At 42.3% G+C, this 24,073-nt stretch overlaps 1 protein-coding gene across 1 annotated transcript in view; it reads left to right on the plus strand.

Moving 5' to 3' along the window:
* Nucleotides 1-14,053, plus strand: part of LOC111159897 (large tumor suppressor kinase 2) — a 74,601-nt gene extending 60,548 nt beyond the window's left edge. The window contains 7 exon segments of the mRNA XM_022522566.1: nucleotides 413-545; nucleotides 1,772-2,448; nucleotides 2,450-3,184; nucleotides 4,509-5,091; nucleotides 6,149-6,331; nucleotides 8,082-8,188; nucleotides 11,690-14,053. Coding sequence (XP_022378274.1) covers nucleotides 413-545; nucleotides 1,772-2,448; nucleotides 2,450-3,184; nucleotides 4,509-5,091; nucleotides 6,149-6,331; nucleotides 8,082-8,188; nucleotides 11,690-12,184 — 2,913 coding nt within the window. The 3' untranslated portion in view covers nucleotides 12,185-14,053.
* Nucleotides 14,054-24,073: the final 10,020 nt, after the last annotated feature.

The following is a 24,073-nucleotide window of genomic DNA, read 5'->3' on the forward strand; positions in this document are numbered from 1 at the left end:
GAGGAGGTTAAAGCCAAGGTCTCTGACTTCAGCCATTCTTCACATTAAACTGTTCTAGTTTTAGGTTTGCCCACAAAGCAGAATCAGTCCAATCACAGAAGTCTTCTAAGGAGAAGCAGAACTTAAGATTCTTTCAGGTCCACCATCAAAATTCCAGTGTGTTTGTGACGTATCCTAAATAGCCTATGGTTTAGTGTGTGGGAGCTTTTGTCACAAGGCCCCTGAGGACATGGAGCCAGCTGTGCTCATTCTGAGACTTGTCTGCGGCACGTTGCAGGACCCCAGCAGGCACAGAGGGGCAGATGTCACAACAGTCCTGAGCATGGTGGCAACGCAAGTCCTCGCGTGGCTCTGTTTTAAGATGACAGGCATTGACACCACCCACTGAAGCAGCCTTGTGCTTTCCTCCCAGGAGATGGCAGGCAGGGCTCTGAAGCAGACCGGCAGCCGGAGCATTGAAGCCGCTCTGGAGTACATCAGCAAGATGGGCTACCTGGACCCGAGGAACGAGCAGATTGTGCGAGTCATTAAGCAGACCTCGCCAGGTGAGCTCAGACCTGCAGCGCTGTGGGGGATCGAAAAACACAACTCCACTTACAGGAAGGGAGGTCCAGTATGGCCCCAGCCAGCACATTATCTCTTGGCCCTTTGCCTCACTGCACTTAGTGGTGAGCTGGGCCTGCCTTGCTCTGCCTTCGGGCCCTGTGAGGGGAGGCAGCAGGTGGCCAATCACAGGACTTACCTGGGTCCTGAAATAGCCTGCGGTACTTCCAGTGGCGGTGGTGGGGGGTGTTGCTTGTATACATGCTTTGTTCTGGGAAGATTAAAAAACCCGACTGGATATTAAAGTTAGGCAACACAGCAGAGTGAGATCTAAAATGTTCTTTCTATTTTCTCTTAGGCTTATGAGGGAGTCTTTGAAAAGGGAGGTTTATTTCATTGATCTTAGAACACACCTTTGCTCACGCTCTTGCCTCAGAGCAGGCTGGCAGGCAGCTCTCCAGGCTGGCAGCCGTGGCAATGGCACTAGGACAGCCCCCACAGTGTCCCCTGGGAAGGGCCAGACACACCAGCACCACATGCTCTGCCTCACTGGATCTCAGTGAATGTTTCTGGAGCAGATGAGAAGTTTTGGGTGGGCTGAGGTCCATGGGAGTGATAAGGGATTTTTGGATATTTAGCAAAAAGAGTTTTCCTTATTTTGTAGAAGATCTTTGATAAAACCCAATTCATCTATTGAGTGGGAAGTTGTATCTTTTTTGTTAAGAGAACACAGACTCTTGTTTTCTTGTTGATAGAAGGTCCTTGAATGATTGCCTGCTGGCTCTCCAAATCAAGATTCTTAGAGTCCCAGGGTCTGTCTTGGAGCACAGCTCCAAGGGGAAATGCAGGCCCATGTCTGTAATGATTTTCTTCTGCATTTGCCTTTGACATGTATTTGCTGATGCATCTTCTTAGCCCAGGAAAAGTAATTGTTTGGCTGTGCTTCTGCCCTAGATGATGTCTGTAGAGGTTCTCGGCTCTGCCAAGCGTCCCTGTGAGGGACCTTTGATGGGTGGGGCAGAGCCTTTGACCCAGAAGGTCATCTGGATCTGCCCACAGCAGAGTTTAGCCTCTGTCGGAGGGCCTTCCAGAGGGCCTGGGGTCATTGCAGAGTCTGTACAGCAGTGTTGACCCCAAGGACACGGCCAGTGCGAGGGTCCAGCCTGAAAGAGCCAGAGCCAATGGAGCAGCTTCCCCTCTAATACCGTCCCCATTCTTTCCTCTGCAGGAAAGGGCATCACACCAGCCCCTGTGCCACGGAGGCCAAGCTTTGAAGGAACAGGCGAGCCTTTCCCACCCTACCATCAGATGAGTGGGGCAGCCTACGAGGGCAGCAGCACGCTGGAGGAGGTACCTCGTCAGTATATGGACTTTCTTTTCGCCGGAAGCACTCACAGCGTGCCTGGTGGCCATCAGCACCAGCCCAAAGGCTATGCCGCAAACATGGAGGCTGCAGGGATGAACTTCCCAGTGGCCGGCCCCGGGGGCCAACCCCTCCCACTGCAAGGCCCCCACTACAGGCCACACGTACTGGTACCTGGGGAGCCGCTGGGCTATGGCATCCAGCGTAGCCCCTCCTTCCAAAACAAGGAGGCAGGAGCATACGCAAACCTTGCTGCCAAGGGCCCAGCCGTGCAGCCGGGGGCCGGCCATGCGTTTCCACCCACGGGAGCGGCCACAGGGCTGTACATGCCCCACCCGCACCACAAACAGGCCCACCAAATGCACATGATGGGCTCCCGGGGTCAGGTGTTCACAAGCGACAGCCCCCCGCAGAGTCTGATCACACCCTCCAGAAACAGCCTCAACGTGGACCTTTATGACCTGAGCAGCCCTCCTGTCCAGCAGTGGCAGTCCTCTACCCTGTCCCGCCGCGACTCTCTTCAGAAGCCGGGCCTGGAGGCACCCCCCCCGCCAGCACGTGGCATTCCTGCCCGAAGGCCCCATCCCCAGCAGAACCAACTCCTTCAACAACCACCAGCAGCCAGTGGCCGTGCCCATCCGGGCAGGAGTGCCCAGCAAGACGGAGCCTTCCATGCCCTCCCCCAACACCATCACGGCTGTGACAGCCGCCCACATCCTGCACCCAGTGAAGAGTGTGAGGGTGATGCGGCCCGAGCCCCAGACGGCTGTGGGGCCCTCCCACCCGGCCTGGGTTCCAGCGCCCACCCCCGGGGTGGAGAGTCTGGACTCCAAGGATGAGCACCCTCTGCCCCTGGGGGGAGCCAATGCATACCCGCTGGACGTTGACTATGGCAGCCCAGACCTGAGGTGCCCGCCCCCACCGTACCCCAAGCATTTGCTGCTCCGGAGTAAGTCAGAGCAGTATGACATGGACAGCCTGTGTGTGGGCATGGAGCAGAGCCTCCGAGGCAGCCAGGCTGCCGAGCCTGCCGAGAGGAGTGACAAGAGCCACAAAAATGCCAAAGGGGAGAAAGTGGGGAAGGATAAAAAGCAGATTCAGACCTCTCCTGTTCCCGTTCGGAAAAACAGCAGAGATGAAGAGAAGAGGGAATCTCGCATCAAGAGCTACTCGCCATATGCGTTTAAGTTCTTCATGGAGCAGCACGTGGAAAATGTCATAAAAACCTACCAGCAGAAGGTCAACCGGAGGTTGCAGCTGGAACAGGAAATGGCGAAAGTAATTTCTAATTATGTCCTTATCATTTGGCCCTGGCTCTTTCCTAAATTGGTAGTGGGAATTACAGCAGAATTCCTTTTTTGTTTCTGCTTTATGCATCTTTATTACAAATGATTCATCTCACAGGGCAATGATATGGTTACAGGGTGAACACCTTGGAGAAATGACACATATTTCAGGCTCCCTTGCCTGTTCACCCTGACTCTGCAGGGGAGCAGTGAACACTGAGTGTGATGCAGCCAACAGGCAGATTACCAGATCGATTTTTATGGTGTGTACTTATTCCTTAACAAAATTTGTTAGTAACTGGTATTTAAACATTTTGAAAGAGGAGAAACAAAGTTTGAGGTTCTACAAATTGAAATTGTGGGATTATAAGGGAAAATATATCTGGTAATAATCTATGTATCCTTTAATTAGCAAGTAATATATATTTTTGAAAGATTTTATTTATTTATTTATTTATTTGAGAGAGAGAGACATAAAGAGCACAACCAGGGGGAGGGGCAGAGGCTAGAGGGACAGGGACATCCCAGTACCCTGGGATCATGACCTGAGCCGAAATCAGATGCTTAACTAACTGAGCCATCCAGGTGCCCCAGTAAATAATATTTTAAATGTACCTTAATTGACACCAATCTGCTAGAGAAGGTGGATAATGAAATGATCTAAATTAAAATGTTACAGTAGGGGCGCCTGGGTGGCTCAGTGGGTTAAAGCCTCTGCCTTTGGCTCAGGTCATGATCCCAGGGTCCTGGGATTGAGCCCCACGTCAGGCTCGCTGCTCAGCAGGTATCCTGCTTCTACCTCTCTCTCTCTGCTTGCCTCTCTGCCTACTTGTGATCTCTGTCTGTCAAATAAATAATTAAAAAAAATAAATAAAATGTTACAGTAAATTTAAATCATACAAAGCCAGTCATTCCAAATTCTAAAAATCAAATCTGTGTCCTTCCTTTCCACTCTTCCATTTTCATTGACTTTTCCTTGTTCCCATTTTCCTTAAGCTATTAAATTATTAGATTGCTCTTAGAGTTCTAGGAACTTTGTGGTCCCTTTTTTTTTTTTTTTTTTTTTTGTTTTTTTTTTTTTATATTTTTTTTTTTTGGAGCCTAAAATCACCCGTTTTGTCTTTCTTTTAGATTCCAGACTTGTGTCTACATAAGCATATAAAGAACAGAACCAGTTGTTGTCTTGCTTATAGTATACCGGACCCATTCAGTGTTCTTGTTTCTATAAATTAAGTTAGGACCCTTGTATCTCCTGTCCCATCTGTTTCCTCCCACGGACTCCTCTAACATGACTTCCTTGTTTTCCTTCCCCACAGGCTGGACTCTGTGAAGCTGAGCAGGAACAGATGAGGAAGATCCTCTACCAGAAGGAGTCTAATTACAACAGGCTGAAGAGGGCCAAAATGGACAAGTCCATGTTCGTGAAAATCAAAACCCTGGGAATCGGTGCCTTTGGAGAAGTATGCCTTGCTTGTAAGGTGGACACTCATGCCCTGTATGCCATGAAGACCCTGAGGAAGAAGGATGTCCTGAACCGAAATCAGGTGGCTCATGTCAAGGCTGAGAGGGACATCCTGGCTGAGGCAGACAACGAGTGGGTGGTCAAACTCTACTACTCCTTCCAAGACAAGGACAGCCTGTACTTTGTGATGGACTATATCCCAGGGGGAGACATGATGAGCCTGCTGATCCGGATGGAGGTCTTCCCTGAGCACCTGGCCCGCTTCTACATCGCCGAGTTGACTCTGGCCATTGAGAGTGTCCACAAGATGGGCTTTATCCACCGAGACATTAAGCCAGACAACATTTTGATAGATCTTGATGGCCACATCAAACTGACAGATTTTGGCCTCTGCACTGGGTTCAGGTGGACTCACAATTCCAAATACTACCAGAAAGGTATTGTCTTAGACGTGCCACATCCACCTTCTACATCTAGACATAACTAAACCATCTAAGGCAACTCTTTCCCATCTGGGTGGTTCCTGATCATTTGAAATTATCTGTTTTCCATTATTTTATAATTTGTCATGACATCCTTTTCTCCCTGAAGCAGTAGTATGATATGTGAAAAAAAGAAGTTTTTTAAATGAATGGACTCAAGTTTTACTATAGTATTTTTAGGACAATAGGCTATGGGGTGTCATGGGACCTTTGTGGAAACCATCACTATGCCCTTATAAAATGAGCCTTAAAAAATTAAATCTCACAACCTCCTAAGAGTCCTCTCTTCTAGTTAATATGACTCTCTCTATAGGTATCTGTAAGAACAGATATAGGTTAACTCCATCTTCTATAGTTCTGCTGGCCATTAGCTTACTTATGACTCCATTTCTTGAGATAGTTATTTTAATACCATGGCTCAGTCATCTATTATTTTTTTAGTAAGATTTTTTTTTTAAGTAATCTTTACACGTAACGGGCTTGAACTCACAACCCCGAGATCAAGAGTTGCATGCTTTATCGATTGAGCCTCATGCATTTATTTTTTAACTCAAAACTAATCCTAAATCATTTCATCTTTCCCATTTTCTGGCATTAAAGCCACTTTTGTTTATATTTTTTTAAATCGTCTCATGCTTTTCCATGCTCATCTTAAAACATGTCTTGTCAGACAGGTAGTAGACTTTGGCCAGAGTGCTATGTCTGGTATTCCCATAGTTACCTGAGCTTTTCTCCTGGCACATCACGCTGTCACCCTGCACAGCACCCAGCTCTTCTCATTGCCTCATCCATCGTTCTTAGTGTTTGTTACCTCTTGACTTGAAACTCACACCCAGGAATCATGGACCACCCCTGCAGAGCAGCTGGGGAGGATCCTTTCTTGTAATATGTCTGGAGCTGAACTGAATTACTTTCCCCCTTTGAAGTTGTGGATTTGTTGCATCACTGAATAGTGGAAATTCACTTTGTTTTTTATTCTCTTCTTTCACTGCCCCTGATTTCTGGGTGAAAGGGAGCCACATCAGACAGGACAGCATGGAACCCAGCGACCTCTGGGATGACGTGTCTAATTGTCGATGTGGAGACAGGCTGAAGACTCTGGAGCAGAGAGCCAGGAAGCAGCACCAGAGGTGTCTGGCGCACTCCCTGGTTGGGACCCCAAATTACATTGCGCCGGAAGTGCTCCTCCGAAAAGGTTTGTGCTTCCGGCCACAGGCAGCTGCCCAACTGGCAGCCATCTTGACTTCAAACCTGTGGAACCAGATGACCTCTGAGTCTCTCCAGCTCCAGCTTTCCAAGGCTGAATGTTCTCATTGTATTTTTGTACTCGTGGAAGCCCGAGAGGAAATTATTTCCCTCACAGGCCTCCAGCGTGTCTCACATCTGTTTTGCAGCTGCTGTGGCTTCTGGGGTGAAAGAGGACACACACCATTAGACCTGCCTCACTAGCTTTGGCTGGGATAGATTGGGTTTAGGGTGTGGGCTTTCTGTCTAGAATCCAAGAGAATCTCCACAACTGGTTTTGACAGAAACAACTCTGAGGGCACAGGGACACTATTCAGTCTGCCTGAACCATACATGCCCAGGTTCCTAGCTGCTTATAGTCTATCCAGTTGGTTAGGAAGTATGACAGAACGCTAGTTTTGTTTTCCTCCCTTTCTCCCCTGTTAGTCCAGAAGTGCTGGCAGGTGAGTTTTGGGGACAGTGGTATGTGTGAAATTACAAGCATTCAGTAAAATTGATCTGTGTGGATGTTCTATCAAATATTCATTTGACTGAGTACAAGAGGAACCTTTCAGTGATAGCTGTGGGGCTCGTAGTGACAGTGCAGTAAATCCAAAGGTCGGTGGTCTGTCTTTTCACATGTGTTGTTTCGAGTCTTTGAAGTCTGTTCAAGTCAGTTTTCTTTGTTAGCTGTGGAAATCCAAGGCAAATCACTTAACCACTCAGAGCCACAGGCATAACAATAATTAACCTTGAGAGGTGGTTGTGAATACCGGCCTCGCTGCCCTGGAAAGGTGTAGTTCTCTCCTTCCTCTCCCAGTGGGAGGTGGGAGGTGTCTCTGGCACCCTGACACATGCCGCAGTCCAGGAAACGGGTTGGTGTTACCCTGCCGCCTCCAGTGCCACACCAGGGCAGGAGGAGATGGGATGGGTGGAGAACAGAGTTAGCAAACACTGCTGGCAGGTCTTAAGGCCCAGTTCAGGCTTGGCAAGGATCAGGTGACATCAGGACTAGAGCATGGCTGGGACTGGGATACAGAGCTCTGGAGGAAAAGTGGGAGAAAATAAAAGAAAAATGGACCTTTTCTGCTGCCTTGATGAGGCCAGCCCCGCCTGCCCAAGCTGCAGGGTGCCCCGCCTCAGCTACTGTGTCTTGGAAGCTCGGTGAGGAAGGGGCTGGCTCCGTGAGTGTGTCACGCTGTGTCTTAGGAGACAGTTGTTTCCGTTCCCTTTCCCTCTTCTGCTCCATATTCCTCAGCTTCTTCCAAAATCAACTTAGCAAGCCTCCCCAGGAAGCCCTTGAGGCTGGCAGGTGTAGCACTTGCTGTTTTTCAGTTAGTCCTATTTTAATTGATGTCTTTGTGCATTCTTTAAGGACTTAAAATCCTGATTCGTAGTGTTGCTAATAATAACAATAGGCTTTTAAAATTAGAAAGTTCTATTACGAAAGCATCCTGTGTTTATCACAAACTAATGGTAGAAAAGAAGGGAATACATGAAGACTGGCACCATCCCGGCAGGTGTCCCATCCTGCCTTCTATTCTGAGCCACACGTGCAAGGAGGTGCATTTTGTGTAGGTTGGTTTTCTTTTACATAACATGTATGCTGCTTGAACATGCTTTCCCCCTTAATAGTCAGTTAGCATTTGAGGATTTCACAAAATCCTTCTCTGAGAAGAATACATGCCTGTGTTGGAATTGAGTGAGACTCTGTCTTTCAGGATACACTCAACTCTGTGACTGGTGGAGTGTTGGTGTGATTCTCTTTGAGATGCTGGTGGGGCAGCCGCCCTTTTTGGCCCCTACTCCCACAGAAACCCAACTGAAGGTAGGAACTAATGAGCCTATGCATCCGCTTGCTGCAAACACATGTGGTTTTCTGATGAACCCATGAGTCTCCAGTCAGCATTTGACCTTTCATTCTGAATAGTGTTGGATTGTCAGTTGTGTATTTTAAAGTATTATAATTATTGTTACCTGTATAAAAATTTTTATTTTACTAATGCCACAAAGTTAGACCTGTGTTTTGATACATAGGTGTATCTGAAGTTTTACTTGAACCAGTGGCCACCCACCATCTTGAACCATGAACAGTGAGATGCCGTAAAGGTGCACTGTACATCCATTCTCTGCTGCCACCCATGCCTCCCTTGCAAAAAACACTGAAAACTCTATGAACTAGACCTAAAGAAACCAGTTATTTCTTTGGTTGTTATACTGCATTATACGCTATATTACCGTTTGCAGATGATCAGCTGTGTGGTTGGGCTAGTTATACATATTTCTAATAACAGTTGGAAAGAATATTTACTCTGTCAATCATTTAATACTAAATAACTAGTTTTAGAAGGATAGAATGATAGCCATTTTCTGAAATAAATGATTTGATTACTTAAGGATTGAACAGAGAAGCTGATGAAATCTTTGAGACTTCCTTTAACAGTGCACTTTAACACCAATATAGGTGTTTACTAACAGTTCTATGAAGTATCCATGTCCCAGAATCTATGTTAGGCCTTAAATTAATAATCCCTTACTTAGAAAAACCCTAAATGAAGGCTTAGTTTTCACTCAGGTAATAATAAAAATGCAATTTGACATTATCTGTATCCTAATTGAATTGCTGAACTGTTCACTAATTTGCCTGCATGATAATAACCCAATGTTTTTATTGTGATAAAATTTGACATTTTAACCATTTTTAATTTTACAATTCATTGGCATTGAGTGCATTCACAGTGTTGTACAACTGTAACCATTACCTGTTTTTAGATATTTTTATCATCCCAAACAGAAACTGTACCCATTAAACAATAACTCCCCTTCCTCCTTCCGCCAGACTCTATAACCTCTCTTCTACTTTCTGTGTCTGTGAAGTTGCCTAGTCTAGGTGCCTCATGAAAGTGTAATAACCATATTTGTCTTTTCATGACTGGCTAAATTTGACTTACCATAATGTCTTTGGGGTCCATCCATGCTGTAGCACATATCAGAATTTCCTTTCTTTATAAGGCTGAAGAATATTCCAGTGTATGTGTATAGCACATTTATCTATCCATCATGTGGTGATGGGTCACTTGGGCTTGTTCTACATTTTGGTGATTGAATAATGCTGCTGTCAACATGAGTACATATACAAGTACTGCTTTCTTTTTGGGGGTTATATACCCAGAAGTGAGATGGGCCAGATCATGTGGTCATTCTGTGTTTAACCTTTTGAGGAACCACCAAACTGTTGGCCGCATTGGCTGCATGATTTTACATTCCCATCATCCATGCATGAAGGGTCCAGTTTCTTCACATGCTCATCAACACTTACTTTACTTGTTTTTTTAATCATAATCATCCTAGTGGGTGTGAGGTGGTATCTCATTTTGGTTTTGATTGGTATTTCCCTGATGATAATGAGTGAGCCTCTCTTCGTGTGCTTATTGGACATTTGCACATGTTTGGAGAATGTCTGTTCAAGTCTTTAGCTCTTTTTTAATCAGGTTGTTGTTATTGTTGAATTGTAGGAGATCTTTATATATTCTGGACATTAATCCCCAATCAGATATATGCTTTGCAAATATATTCTCTCATTCTGGGGGTTACCTTTTCACTCTGTTAATAGTGTCCTTTGGTGAACAAAAGTTTTTAATTTTGATAAAGTCCATTTTATGTATTTTTTGTTTTGTTGCCTGTGCTTTTGGTATCATATCCAAGAAATTTTTGCCAAATCCAATGTCATGAAGATTTTCCCCTGTTTTCTTCTTTGACTTTTATAATTTTAGCTTTATTAAAACAACTACTCAAGTTCAAACCAGCCCTCCCACCCATACACCTACCTATCTCCATGCCTTACCAGTGCCCTGTCACCCCTGCCTGTAGCCTGATAATTTGGCCTTGCTTTATCCTGATTCTAAGTATAAATAATAGAGACGTCCATTAGGTTTTCTCTTCATAGTAGATGAACTTCATGACAAATGTATTTACTAAACATCCTGATGGCTGGTCTGTGCAGTTGACTGTCACAAGCATGAGGCCAAGACCATAGGTTCTGTCACCTTTATTCTCCTATGTGAGGTTGTCTTTTTTTTTTTTTTTTTTTTTTTTTTAAACAAAATCCCAGTGGACCATCTCTTGGCCATAATAAGTACTGAATGCAAACCATGATGGTTCAATAGAAATCTCTTGCATAAGCTAAAGAAATGACTCCAGTGATCGGCCTCTTCATTTTTATAGAAATCACAAAATTCTTTTGCTTAACTGTATTTCTTTTTTTTTCCAGAATTTTTTTCTTTTTATTACTCTTTCATTACTATTTTTTTTTTATTTTCAGCATAACAGTATTCCTTGTTTTTGCACCACACCCAGTGCTCCATGCAATCCGTGCCCTCTCTAATACCCACCACCTGGTTCCCCCAACCTCCCACCCCCTGCCGCTTCAAACCCCTTAGATTGTTTTTCAGAGTCCCTAGTCTCTCATGGTTCACCTCCCCTTCCAATTTCCCCCAACTCCCTTCTCCTCTCTAACTCCCCTTGTCCTCCATGCTATTTGTTATACTCCACAAATAAGTGAAACCGTATGATAATTGACTCTCTCTGTTTGACTTATTTCACTCAGCATAATCTCTTCCAGTCCCGTCCATGTTGCTACAAAAGTTGGGTATTCATCCTTTCTGATGGAGGCATAATACTCCATAGTGTATATGGACCACATCTTCCTTATCCATTCGTCCATTGAAGGGCATCTTGGTTCTTTCCACAGTTTGGCGACTGTGGCCATTGCTGCTATAAACATTGGGGTACAGATGGCCCTTCTTTTCACTACATCTGTATCTTTGGGGTAAATACCCAGTAGTGCAATTGCAGGGTCATAGGGAAGCTCTATGTTTAATTTCTTGAGGAATCTCCACACTGTTCTCCAAAGTGGCTGCACCAACTTGCATTCCCACCAACAGTATAAGAGGATTCCCCTTTCTCCACATCCCCTCCAACACATGTTGTTTCCTGTCTTGCTAATTTTGGCCATTCTAAGTGGTGTAAGGTGATATCTCAATGTGGTTTTAATTTGAATCTGTATTTCTGATAGAAGAAAGTCCGTCTATTATGGTCTGTTTGGCTTACGCACCCTCCGCCTCAGGCTGTGAGCCTGCTACTTACCCATGTTGGCCTTTGATAGCTGCTCAGCTTTGCACCTGCTGCTCCTCGATCTATTCTAAATATCCTCCCATCGTCAAAGTCCAATTAGTTAAAAGCCATATCATTACATACTATCTCAGAACTGCCCTAAATGAAACTTAAAATGTGAAAAGAAAGGAAAACTTTAGTTTTGTTGTCTCTTCAGGTCATAAACTGGGAGAACACGCTCCACATTCCAGCCCAGGTCAAGCTGAGCCCCGAGGCCCGGGACCTCATCACCAAACTGTGCTGCGCAGCTGACCACCGGCTGGGGAGGAATGGGGCCGACGACCTGAAGGCCCATCCATTCTTCGGGGCCATTGATTTCTCGAGTGACATCCGGAAGCAGCCAGCCCCCTATGTCCCCAAGATCAGCCACCCTATGGACACCTCAAATTTTGACCCTGTAGATGAAGAAAGCCCTTGGAACGATGCTAGTGAAGATAGCACGAAGGCCTGGGACACACTCACCTCTCCAAATAACAAACACCCTGAGCATGCATTTTATGAGTTCACTTTCCGAAGGTTCTTTGATGACAATGGCTATCCCTTTAGGTGCCCAAAGCCTTCAGGAGCAGATGCTTCACAGGCTGAGGACTCTGATTTGGAAAATTCTGATATGGTGGATCAGACTGAAGGTTGCCAGCCAGTGTATGTGTAGACAGTGACTTGGAGTCCCTGCCACTCTGCTTCAGAGGTCCAGGGGGCCCAGAGCTGGTTTCTTAACAGGCCTGATGGAGAGTCGAGGTCAGCTTTGTTCAAGTTAGTCCATTGGTTACTTCACTTGAAGTTCTGGTCTTCATCAAAAACCCCCAAAACAAACAAAAAAGCTTTTTTATAAAGGACTCAAGTCTAGCAGATTCTGGTTGATGGGGGTGGGGGACAAGTGTCAACATTGCTTTGAATTGAAATTGGCTTTTGAGGACCTTCACTGCATTAAAACAATATTTTTAAAAATTTAGTACAGTTTAGAAAGAGCACTTATTTTGTTTATAGCCATTTTTCTTACTAAATTATAGGGATTAACTTTGACAAATCATGCTGCTGTTATTTTCTACATTTGTATTTTATCCATAGCACTTATTCACATTTAGGAAAAGACATACAAACTGAAGAACATGTGATAAGAAATCTCTGTGCAATAATGTATAAAAAAAAAAGTAACACTGTTCTGATATTACTGATACCATTTTATTCACACAGTGGTTTTTGTTTTATATTTTTTCCCACATTTCAAAATTGTGATATAATGTTAAAAGCTGCTTTTTCTTTCTTTCTTTTTTTTTCTTTTTTTGCTTTTTGCATATGATAGTATACTAGGAAGTGTGAGCAAGGTGATTATGTGGGTGTGATTTCAGATGTCTGGTGTGTAGAGAGTACTGCATGAGCAAGGTTTTTCTATTATAAAATTACCATATCTTGCCATTCACAGCAGGTTCTGTGAATATGTTTTTACTGAGTATCTTTAAATGAGATGTTATAGACAGTTTGCTGATAACGTATCGTGTGGGTGACTTCTTTGCTATGATTGTATCCCTTTTTGTTTTGTCAAAGAAATGCAGATGTGTAACTGAGAAGTGATTTTTGTGTGTGCGTCTTGGGTATGATTGGATTCTTTGGGGGGTAAACTTAAATATTTGTCATATACTAAACTTACATACATCAAAAGGGATTAATTTAGCTATGCCCAAAAATATTAAATTAATCATCGAACTCTGTCCATTTCGCTAGTCAGTATACTCTCCTTGGCATAGCTGATATGTGGAACCCTGTAGCCACGGCCCGGCTGCCAGCACACTGCCCGCACTGAACAGTTTGCGTGATGTCATTCCTCCTGTCATTGTAGACAAGGGAGGTGTTACGACCATGATGAAATTTAATTCTTTTAACTTTTTTTTTTGGTGTGCTTTGAAGTATCAATCTTAACTTGGTTTTAAAAATACACTTTTCTAATCTTTGTAAAACAGCAAGGATTATTCAAAGTGACATTGGAATAAAAAAATAATTAAGCCATACGTATTTTCTTAGAAGTGTAGATGTATATATAACTACATAGATAAACACACAAAATATTCCTTATTTCAAATTAGTATGATTCCTATTTAAAGTGATTTATTTCTCAGTAAAAAGTTCAATTCTTTTTTGCTTTTTAAAAATCTGATGCGTCATATTTTTCATTATGTTATTCCACATATTTTTCCTTGAATTTTTTAGCATAATGTATCCATTATTTAGTATATATCTAGGCAACAACACTTACAAGTTTATCAATGTCTAAACTAAGAAAAAACAAACAAAAAAAATTACTGTGTACTGGTTTACATTTGTATGAATGGCAAATTCTGAAGTCTGCTGTGCTTGTATCGTGACTGTCAGTATTTTCGCTATTTTATAGTAACGCCCTGTTATTTACAGCGCTCTGACATACTTTCATGTGGTAGGTTCTTTCTCAGGAACTCAATTTAACTATTATTTATTGATATATCATTGCCTTTGAAAAGCTTCTACTGGCACAATTTATTATTAAAAGTTTGAATCCAAATCCCTTGGTGTGATGTCATACTGGAATCTGTAATTTCTTGCTCTTATCAATGTGTTTCTCAGTGATCCGTATGCAGCCAGGACTGCCAACTGCTGATGGAGGCACTGTCATGAGAGGGAGGGAGAAGAGCCTCCCCAGACAGGGTTCTGGCTCAGGAAGGGAAGGGTCGGGTGTGGGAAAAATGGGTTTTCAGGTTATACACAGAAAGTCCAGGTCAGGGTATGGTTCTGTGACCTATCTTCTCTTCCATAAGACATTGACAAAATATACTTCACTAGGATCAGCAGGTGGATTAAGTGGGATATCAAATATGTATGGTGGGTGATAAAATAAATCCTGATCAGGAGTTGATTACCCTTCATGAGACACTTAAACTAAGAGGACTACAGTAACTCCCTGAACTTTGGTTTAAAATGGTTGATGGAATTTCAGAAAATATTATAGTTTGTGTTCTTTCTGTTAATCTTTTGAATAGTTATAATCGCATGGTTCAAAAATCAAAATGTGGACGCCTGGGTAGCTCAGTCAGTTAAGCGTTTGCCTTCCTCTCAGGTCATGATGCGGGTCCTGGGATCGAGCCTACATCAGGCTCCTTGTTCAGTGAAGAGCCTGCTTCTCCTTCTGCCCCTCACACTGCTTATGCTCTGTCTCTCTCTCTCTCTCAAATAAAATCTTTTAGAAATAAATAAAATGCTTGGTGGAATTTCAGAAGATAGTTTATTTTCTTTCAGTTACTCTTTTGAATAGTTATATAGTTTCAAAACCAAAACACGTAAAAGGATATACAAGAAAATGTCTCCTACTCCTTTTTCTAGCCATTCAATTCACCTCTCACAGTTTATTGTGTGTCCTTAAATGAAACTTCATGCATACACAGCGCAAGAAAATGCATACATTTTACCTCTTTTACACAAATGGGAGAATGTTATGAATGCTTTCTGCATCTGTTTTCTTCACTTGGCAGTCTAAGTTATCACTCATCATGTTTTATTATACTATGTGGTATTTCATCATGAAGGTGTATTATAATCAATCCAGCAAAGTCCCATATCAACAGACATTTCAGTTTCTGATCTTTTTCTGTTATAAATAATACTGGAATAAATAACCACTATAGCCATCATTTTGTGCATGTGCAAGTACATATATAGGGTAGTTTCCTAGAGGTGGAATTGCTAGGTCAAAAGTTAAGTATATTTGTAATTTTTATTGCCAGATTGCCCAGCAGAGATCTTGGGAGAACCCTTCCATGGCTCTCTCCTATGCATTCTTGGGTATACCAAGAAGGCAAGGCCCTGACCACTTTTCACATGGACTGTTTCTCAGGTTAGGGTTTGTAGCGAGGAACCCTGAGTGGGGGAGTAATGTCTCCCTCTAAGACCAAAAAAAAATAAATAAAATAAAAAATGTTTCCTTATTGCTTGCTATAAAAGGGGTAGGTTCCTCAGGCTCAGTGTACCTCAGCAGAATCCCTCTGGGTCTCTTGCGCTTCCCCTGTGGGACTTGGAGGCAAGGAGATCTGTGCAAACACACCAGTGCTCATGCTGCTTAATGTTCTGTGAGTAATAAAGTCCTGTGTGTCTGATCCTGGAGTCCCTTGTCTTATTTCAGGATTCATGAAAGAGTGACAGGCTAACTTCTTAGCTTATAAGTAGGGTAAAATCAAATCTTAGACCTGACCACAGGTATTATGCCAATATATACCCCCAAGAGAAACATACGGGAGTATTCACTTACTGCTTTGCCAGCTGCAGAGTATATTATCAACCTTTTTGATCTTTGTCCATCGACTAAGTTAAAATTGTGTGTGTGTGTGTGTGTGTGTGTGTGTGTGTTGATGTACTTCTGACATTCCTCTCATTTTGAAAGAGGTTGAGCATTTTTGTGTATGCTTAGTATTCAAGTGCATATCCTTAAAAAGCAATGGTTCCAATTTTATGCATCATTTGAGTGTCAGTACTTAAGGGAATCCCAAAAGATTTCCATTCACTTCTTACTCTTGGTCTTCTCTTCCTGCTCAGCTCCAGTGAATTAACTGGGCTGAAGGCCAGATAACAGATTACTGAGAACAGACCCTTCAGTGTTTTGCAGATTCCATAGGAGGTGAATACTCCGCTCAGAATGTTGCAAGGACACAGCCAGATCGAACTTCAACATATCTGTGGTCATTGCTGGGTGTGACTGGAGTGCGTTGAGGGAAAAAATACTACATTCTTTCGAAGTTTCCTCCTTCATACTTGGCATGTTATGTGTCCCTTGATAAATCTGAATGCAAATCTCAAAGAGAAAAACAGTAGCCAGCATGGCTGGCTTCCTCTGAACCTCCTATGGTCTGAATCTTTATTCAGTTGCAAACAAAACAAAACAAAACTTTCTAAAGATTTTTATTTGTGTGAGAGAGAGAGAGAGAGAGAGAGAGCATAAGTGGGGAGGAGAGGCATAGGATGAGGGAGAAGCAGACTCCCTGGCTGAGCAGGGAGCCCGCTGTGGGACTGGATCCCAGGACCCTGGGATCATAACCTGAGCAGAGGGCAGATGCTTAACCAACTGAGCCACCCAGGTGCCCTCAGTTGCAAATTTTTTTTTTTTAAGATTTTATTTATTTATTTGACAGAGAGATCACAAGCAGGCAGAGAGGCAGGCAGAGAGAGAGGAGGAAGCAGGCACCCCTAGAGAGCAGAGAGCCCGATGCGGGGCTCGATCCCAGGACTCTGAGATCATGACCTGAGCCAAAGGCAGTGGCTTAACCCACTGAGCCACCCAGGCGCCCCAATAGTTGCAAATTTTTTAAATGCAGTTTATCAAATTCATAATACTTCCTCCAGATTCTACTTATGGACCAGCTTTAAAGTCCAGTACTTAATTAATATTTTATTTTCATTGGCAAAAATTCAACATAAAAGATCTTTGCTATTAAAGTGCATATTTGTAAGTACTACTATGCTGGCATTATTAACCATTAATTATATTATTTTCCATCAATAAAGAACTTTTCCTCAGCAAGTGAATTTTCCATTTCCAAAAGTGACAGCTTAGTGGACAAAATGTGCTTATTCACTGTAGAAAGGAAGAAACATTTTATTGTTATTGAACACTGGGATGAAATACATATGGCTCACTGTTAAGGGGAGAAAACTAGCTTGAATGGCAACTTTGTTTTTCTTTTGCAACTCATATCAACCAGTGTTCTAATTTTTGTTTCCACCATCAAATATGCTTTAGAAAACTCAAGAGGGAAAGGGAATCCTACTGTATTTGTGGATAGTTTTGCTCACCATCTTCTTTCTTCTTGATATTGTTAGGATTTTTATCTTTTCCTATCTTTTTAGAAAATGTCCTTTATCCATTCTTTTAGGAAAGGTCAACAGGTGACAAATTCCGTTAGGTTTCCTTCATCTGAGAATGTCTTCCTCTCCCCTTTTCCCCTGAAAGATATTTTAGGTGTACTTACTTTGGGTATAATCTCATTTGGGTGTAGGATTCTAGATTGATAGTTGTTTTTTCAGCACTTGAGAAATATGCCCCTTCTGTCCAGCCTCCATGGTCTCTGATGAGAATCTATTATCATTCTATTTTTCCTCTACAGACAAGGTCATTGTCTTTCTCTGACTCCAAAATGTTCTTTAATTGCTTTCCAGAAGTTTAGTTATGTTGTGTGCTGGCTTGGATTTCTTTAGATTTACCCTGTTTGTGATTCACTCAGATTCTTGACTATGTAGGTTCACATCTCTTGCCAAATTTGAGAAGTTTTCAGCCATTATTTCATTGAGCGCTTTTTCATCCCTGCCCTGTTTCTCTTCTCTGTCCAGTACTCTGAAGATGCAAGTATTACATCTTTTGTTATCCCTGAGACACTGCTCATCTCTTCCCCACCTCTTCACCCATTTTCTCTGTGCTGCTCAGGCTGGGTAATTTCTGTTGTTCTTTTAGTTCACAGATTCTTTACTCTGTCCCCTCTCTTCTACTCTTGAGCCCATCCACGGAGCTTTGTATTTCAGTTATTGTATTTTGGGGACCACAAAATAACATTTGATTCTTTATATCTTCTGCTTCTTTGCTGAAGCTTTCTACCCATTTTTTTTTTTTTTTAAAGAACGCAATTGCTCTTTGAAGCATACATTGTGATTTAAAATCTTAGGTAAATCTAATACCTCAGCATTGTTTTCTATTGATTTCTTTCAAAGATCTTCCTGATTTTTGGTGTGATCCTCAGTTGTGAACCTGGACATTTTGCATTACATTCCGAGACTTTGGATCTTCTGTTTTAGGTGGCTGTCATTGTTCCGGCAAGGAAAGAGGGACATAACTGCCTCATTATTGCCTGGTGCAGGCAGAAGTCAGCCTCTCAGCCTCTTTTTGATATGCAGGGACAGGGACGTTTCCTTGTTAACTGCTGAGCAGGGGTGATGTATCTGCTGTCCAAGTTGTGTCCACTGACATCTTGTTGGGGTGGCCTCATTATCACTGAGAAGTCCTGACTCTGTGCAAAGCCTCCTCTGACACCATCCTAGTGATGGGGGGAGAGAGATGCCTCATTATTGTCAGGTATCGGACACCAAAGTCCAGGTTCCCCATATTTTTCACTTAGACTGCCAAGTTGGGAAAGGCATCACCAGCCAATGGGGATAAATATCCCAGCCTCCTACTTGGAGTTCTCTGAAATCACCCCAGCAGGAATGTTGAGGAGCCTCATTTCAGCCTTGTAAGAGTAGAATTGTAGGCTTCCACTTTGCCTTTGCTGGCATGGCAATTTAGGGTGAGCGTGTGGTGTCACAGTGTTCTCTGGCAATTGGCTGGAGTAGAGAGCGATTATGGTCTAAAAGCTGTCTTGCTAGTCTACCCCACTAGCTAGAGAGAGCAGGCTTTTGTTGGGACTCTTTTTGCCTGTGCTTGTTGGCATTTCCAGGCTACTGGCTTCTAGCTCCAAGTTTGGAACACTGAGGCAGAAAGAAAACCCAGAGAACTCACTACTATGTTATTCCTTGGAGACTGAGGTCCCTAGCTGCTTGGCTTCCACCTCTCTACCTTTCAGTGCTTTTTGTTTTATATGTAACGTCTAAGAGTTTCGTTGTATTTAACAGGAGGAATAGGGAGAAGTATGTATACTCCATCTGAAAGTGGAAGAGGGTTTCAATTTCAACTTCAGTTTTAACTAATTAAAACTCAAAATTCAGTTCCTCAGTCATACCAGCCTCATTTCACATGCTCAGTAGCTACACATGGTTAATGGCTACCATACTGGATAGCTCAGATCTGAGACAATAGGTTCTCTAGTTTTGCATTAATCCTTGCACTGACAAACATCTTGCTGAATTTTGTTAAAGATTTTATTTATTTCAGAGACAGAGAGAATGGAAATGGGAAGGGGCAGAGGGAGAAGGAGAGAATCTCAAGCAGATTCCACCCTGAGCACAGAGCCCCAATGCGGGGCTTGATCTTATGACCCTGAGATCATGGGCTGAGCTGAAATCAAGAGTTGGATGCCCAACTGACTGAGCCACACAGGTACCCTCTTGCTGAATTTTAAGATAAGGATAAGCTAGCCTTCATCTCTTATGTATCATTTACACTTGGGCAATGGAGAGACCACACTCTCTCTCAAGGAGCAGAGTCAACTGAAGATCTACGGTGCATCCAAAACTACCTTTGGTTCAGCAGCATCATTGACTATTCCTGCCACACTGCTTTGACTACATGGTGTTTCCTAAAATCACCAGTTTCCTTTTCTTTAAGCTGGTGACTAATGTCTCCAAAAGGATCATGATAGCTTATAGCAATAAGACAAGACTAGAAGACATGCAGCATGTCTACTACAGCAACCTCTCACTTGTCTTACCAGACGTCGCCAATCAATCAAGAAACCCCTTCCGGCTGAACCCAGACCTGGCCTCAAAACCCAACTCAGTGCTTGGAGAAGTTATTGATTGATCAAACCAGGTATCAAGATAATATCTTGTTAACACTCTTAACACGGCAATGCCAACTTCTTGAATTCCCCTCTTTCTCCTTTGATCCTATTACATCTTACCTCCTGTGAAAGCCTCAGTGCTCATTTATTCCTTCCATTGACCTCTAACTCTTACATCAATATGATCATAGATGCCCACCTTTTCCCTGTCCATAAAAATGAACTGGCTTCAGTGATGCCTCTGTCGCTTGTGTTTTTAAATTCTTGAAGCAGGGCCATATAAGAGAAAGAGTCCTGGGCAGGGAATCCAGGGCCTTGATTCTAAGCCCAGCTTTGTATAACTTTGGGTAAATTAGAACTTCTACCAGATTTATTAGTTACACAGGTCAGAGAGAATCTGGCTTTTAAGTTATTCTTAAGAATTAGTAACTTCTAAGGGTGGTCTCCAAGGCTGCTAGGGCAGGAGGGCCCTGCCTTTTGCTTCTCTCATATACTAGTTGTGCTTGTATTTTGCATAGGTTTTCCAAAACAAGCATTCTAACCAAAACAAGTTTTAAGACCACTGGTTTACATGATTGGTAAAGTGTTTTCTTTGTTGTTAAAAGCTAATTTTAAGGTTTATAAACATAATAAATGTATATAGTTTTGAAGAGACTTCAAAAAAAGAAGTCTGTGTCCATCTCTTACCATTTCCCGCTCCCCAAACACAACCAACTGTCATGTTTTTCTGTTATTTCTTCTAGTATTTCCTTTGTTGGTAATAAGCTTCTAATGATATTTCTTGACTTACTTATTTCAAATATTTTTTATCAATAGCATATTATGGTCATTCTCTTATAGTCCCCTTCCCAACCTCTGTTTCCTAACAGAGTTCTATCACAATTTTTTGTTAAATCAATTGTCAGTGTAAATACTACTGAGACTATGCTATGTACTCTTTGAGCCAAATACTATATTGTGATTATGTTTTTCTTTTTATATAATTTTTTTCCTCTTGGACTTAATTGCCTCACTTTTTCATTTGCTTTGTTTTCTTTGAAACTGCAGGTGTTTTTGTCTGTCCATACATCCTTTCCTCCTCCCTCCCTGTCTTCCCCTCCCTCCCTCACTCCCTTCCTTCTGCCTGTCCTTCCCTCCTTGCCTTCAATTGTTGCAGTGGATCTGTCAAATGCCAGACTGTTTTCCAGGAGCACAAATGCTTTGTCCACCTCCTCCCAGTCTGGACTGGCCGCCCTCCAAACCTGACAAACAGCTCATCTTGGGGAGGAATTCTCTTTGTCACTTTCTTGTGCTGGATCCCATTTTTGCCAAAAGCTGTATCTTCCTTTTTCTTGATTTATACCTAGAAAAAGTTTGGAGTCCTAGTTTGTCTGAAAATGTCCCTTTTCTACTTGATTGAAAATATGGGGAGGCATAAAATTCTAGGATGAACATTCACATGCCTTTGGAAGGCATTAATCCTTTGTTTACCTGCTTCTAGTCTTACTGTCAGAAGTCTAATGCCATTCGGATTCTCACTCCTGTATAAGTGGCCTTTTTCCCCCTCTTTCTCTCCAAGCATTTAGGATCATCTCTGTATGCCCAGTGTTCTACATTTCATGATTATGTTCCTTGATATACATTGTTTTTCATGTATTATCCTGAAAACCATGTAGCTTTCAACCTAGATTCTTGTACCCTTGAAAATTTCTGGGAAATTTTCTTGCATTGCTTTGAACTTTATTTGCTCTGTTCTCTAACTCCTATATGTTGGATCTCCTCAATTGCTCCTCCAGTTTTCTTAAGTTTATATACTAACATCCATGTCTTTTTTATTCCACTTTCTGGAAGATTTCATTGACTTTAGATTTCATATTAAACTCTTCGAGGGCTGGCAAGCAATATCTTTTTAATTCCCAAGAGCTCATTCTTATTCTCTAAACAATCTATTCTTGTTTTATGTCTTCAATATTTGTGTTTATTAGCCCTCTTACTATTTTGAGTTTTTTCTGTTGTTTGCCAAATTGTCTCTGGTTATCTTTTTGCTATCATTTTTGCTACTTGTGTCTTTGTTTTATTCTTTCTCTTTCATGTTGGAAGCTTTCCTCAAATGACTCTGGCCATCTTTTTTTCAAAAAGTAGCCTTAGGGGCACCTGGCTTCCTAGTTGGTGGAACATGAGACTCTTGGTCTCAGGGTTGTGAGTTCAAGCCCCTGCTGGGTGTAGAGATTACTTAAAAATAAAATCTTTTCTTTAAAAAGGTAGCTTTAGGGGCGCCTGGGTGGCTCAGTGGGTTAAAGCCTCTGCCTTCGGCTCAGGTCATGATCCCAGGGTCCTGGGATTGAGTCCCACATCAGGCTCTTTGCTCAGCAGGGAGCCTGCTTCTCCATCTCTCTCTGCCTGTCTCTCTGCCTACTTGTGATCTCTGTCAAATAAATAAATAAAATCTTTTCTAAAAATAAATAAATAAATAAATAAATAAAAAGGTAGCTTTAATGAAATATAATTGACACAAATACATAAAGTTCACCCATTTAAAGTGTAAAATCAAACTAGTTTTTAGGATATTCAGAGTTGCACAAACATCCCAACAACTTCGTTTGATTTTTTAAAAGATTTTATTTATTTATTTGAGAGAGAGTGTGCAAGAGAGAGAGAGAGAGAGAGAGCATGAGCAGGCAAACCAGGAGGGGCAAAGGGAGGGAGAGAAGCAGACTCCCCACCAAGGAGGGAGTCCAGTGTGGGGCTCGATTGCAGGACCCTGGGATCATGACCTGAGCCAAAGGCAGATGCTTAATCAACTAAACCACCCAGGTGCCCCCCACTCCAAGAGAAACTCTGTTCCCTTTGGTGATCACTCCCATTTTTTTTTTTTAAACCCCCCTCCCAGTTGCCAACCTGAGGCAATCACTAATCTAGTTCTTATCTCTATGGGTTTGCCTCTTCTGGACATTTCACAGAGTCATACAATATACAGCTTTTGGTGACTGGCTCCTTTTACTTAACCTAATGGTTTAAACATATGTTGTAGCATATGTTAGTATATCGTTCCTTTTTATTGTCAGATAATTTTGTGTAGATTTCCCCCATTTTACTTATCCTGTTTATCCATCAGTTGATGAACATTTGGGTTATTTCTACTATTATGAATTCATGAGCATTCATTCATAAGCATTCATGAGCATGAATGCTATAAGCATTCATGAGCACTTTTTTTGGGGATGATGATTTCATTTCTCTTGGGTATTTGCCCAGTAGTGGAATTGGTGGTTCAAATGATAACTCTATATTTAACCTCAGGAGGGACTGCCAGACTGTTTTCCAAAGCAACTACATCATTTTTGCATTCCCACCAGCTAGTATGAGGTCCCCAGTTTCTCTGCATCCTCATCAATGCTTGTTACTATCTGTCCTTTTATTATAACCATCCTAGTAGGGGTGAAGTGGTATCACTTTGGTTTTGATTTATATTTCCCTAAAGAATAATGATATCAGTCCTTTGCCTGTGGTTATTAGCCATCTTTATATCTTCTTTGGAGAAATGTCTCTTCAAATTTTTTGCCAATTTTAAAATTTGATTATTTATTTTTTATTATTATTGAGTTGTTAGAGTCCTTTATATATTCTAGATACAAGTGCCTTATCAGAAATATGGTTTGCGGGGCGACTGGGTGGCTCAGTGGATTAAAGCCTCTGCGTTCAGCTCAGGTCATGATCCCAGGGTCCTGGGATCGAGCCCCACATCGGGCTCTCTGCTCAGCAGGGAGCCTGCTTCCTCCTCTCTCTCTGCCTGCCTCTCTGCCTACTTGTGATCTCTCTGTCAAATAAATAAGTAAAAAAAATCTAAAAAAAAAAAAAAAAAGGAAAGAAATATGGTTTGCAAATATCTTCCATTCTTGGAAGTGTGTTTTCTTTTCACTTTTTTTTTAAAAGGCATCCTTTGATGCCCCTATGTGTTTTAACGTTGATGAAGTCCAATTTCTTAATTATTTTGTTGGTTTTCTTTTTGGCATCATATCTAAGAAATCGTTGCCTGACCCAAAGTCATGAAAATTCACTCCTGTGTTTTCTTTAAAAATTTTTAAATGTAGGGGTGCCTGGGTGGCTCAGTGGGTTAAAGC

Source organism: Enhydra lutris, unplaced genomic scaffold (assembly GCF_002288905.1).
Source record: "Enhydra lutris kenyoni isolate GAN:26980312 unplaced genomic scaffold, ASM228890v2 scaffoldscaffold71, whole genome shotgun sequence".
Classification (NCBI taxonomy): Eukaryota; Metazoa; Chordata; class Mammalia; order Carnivora; family Mustelidae; genus Enhydra; species Enhydra lutris.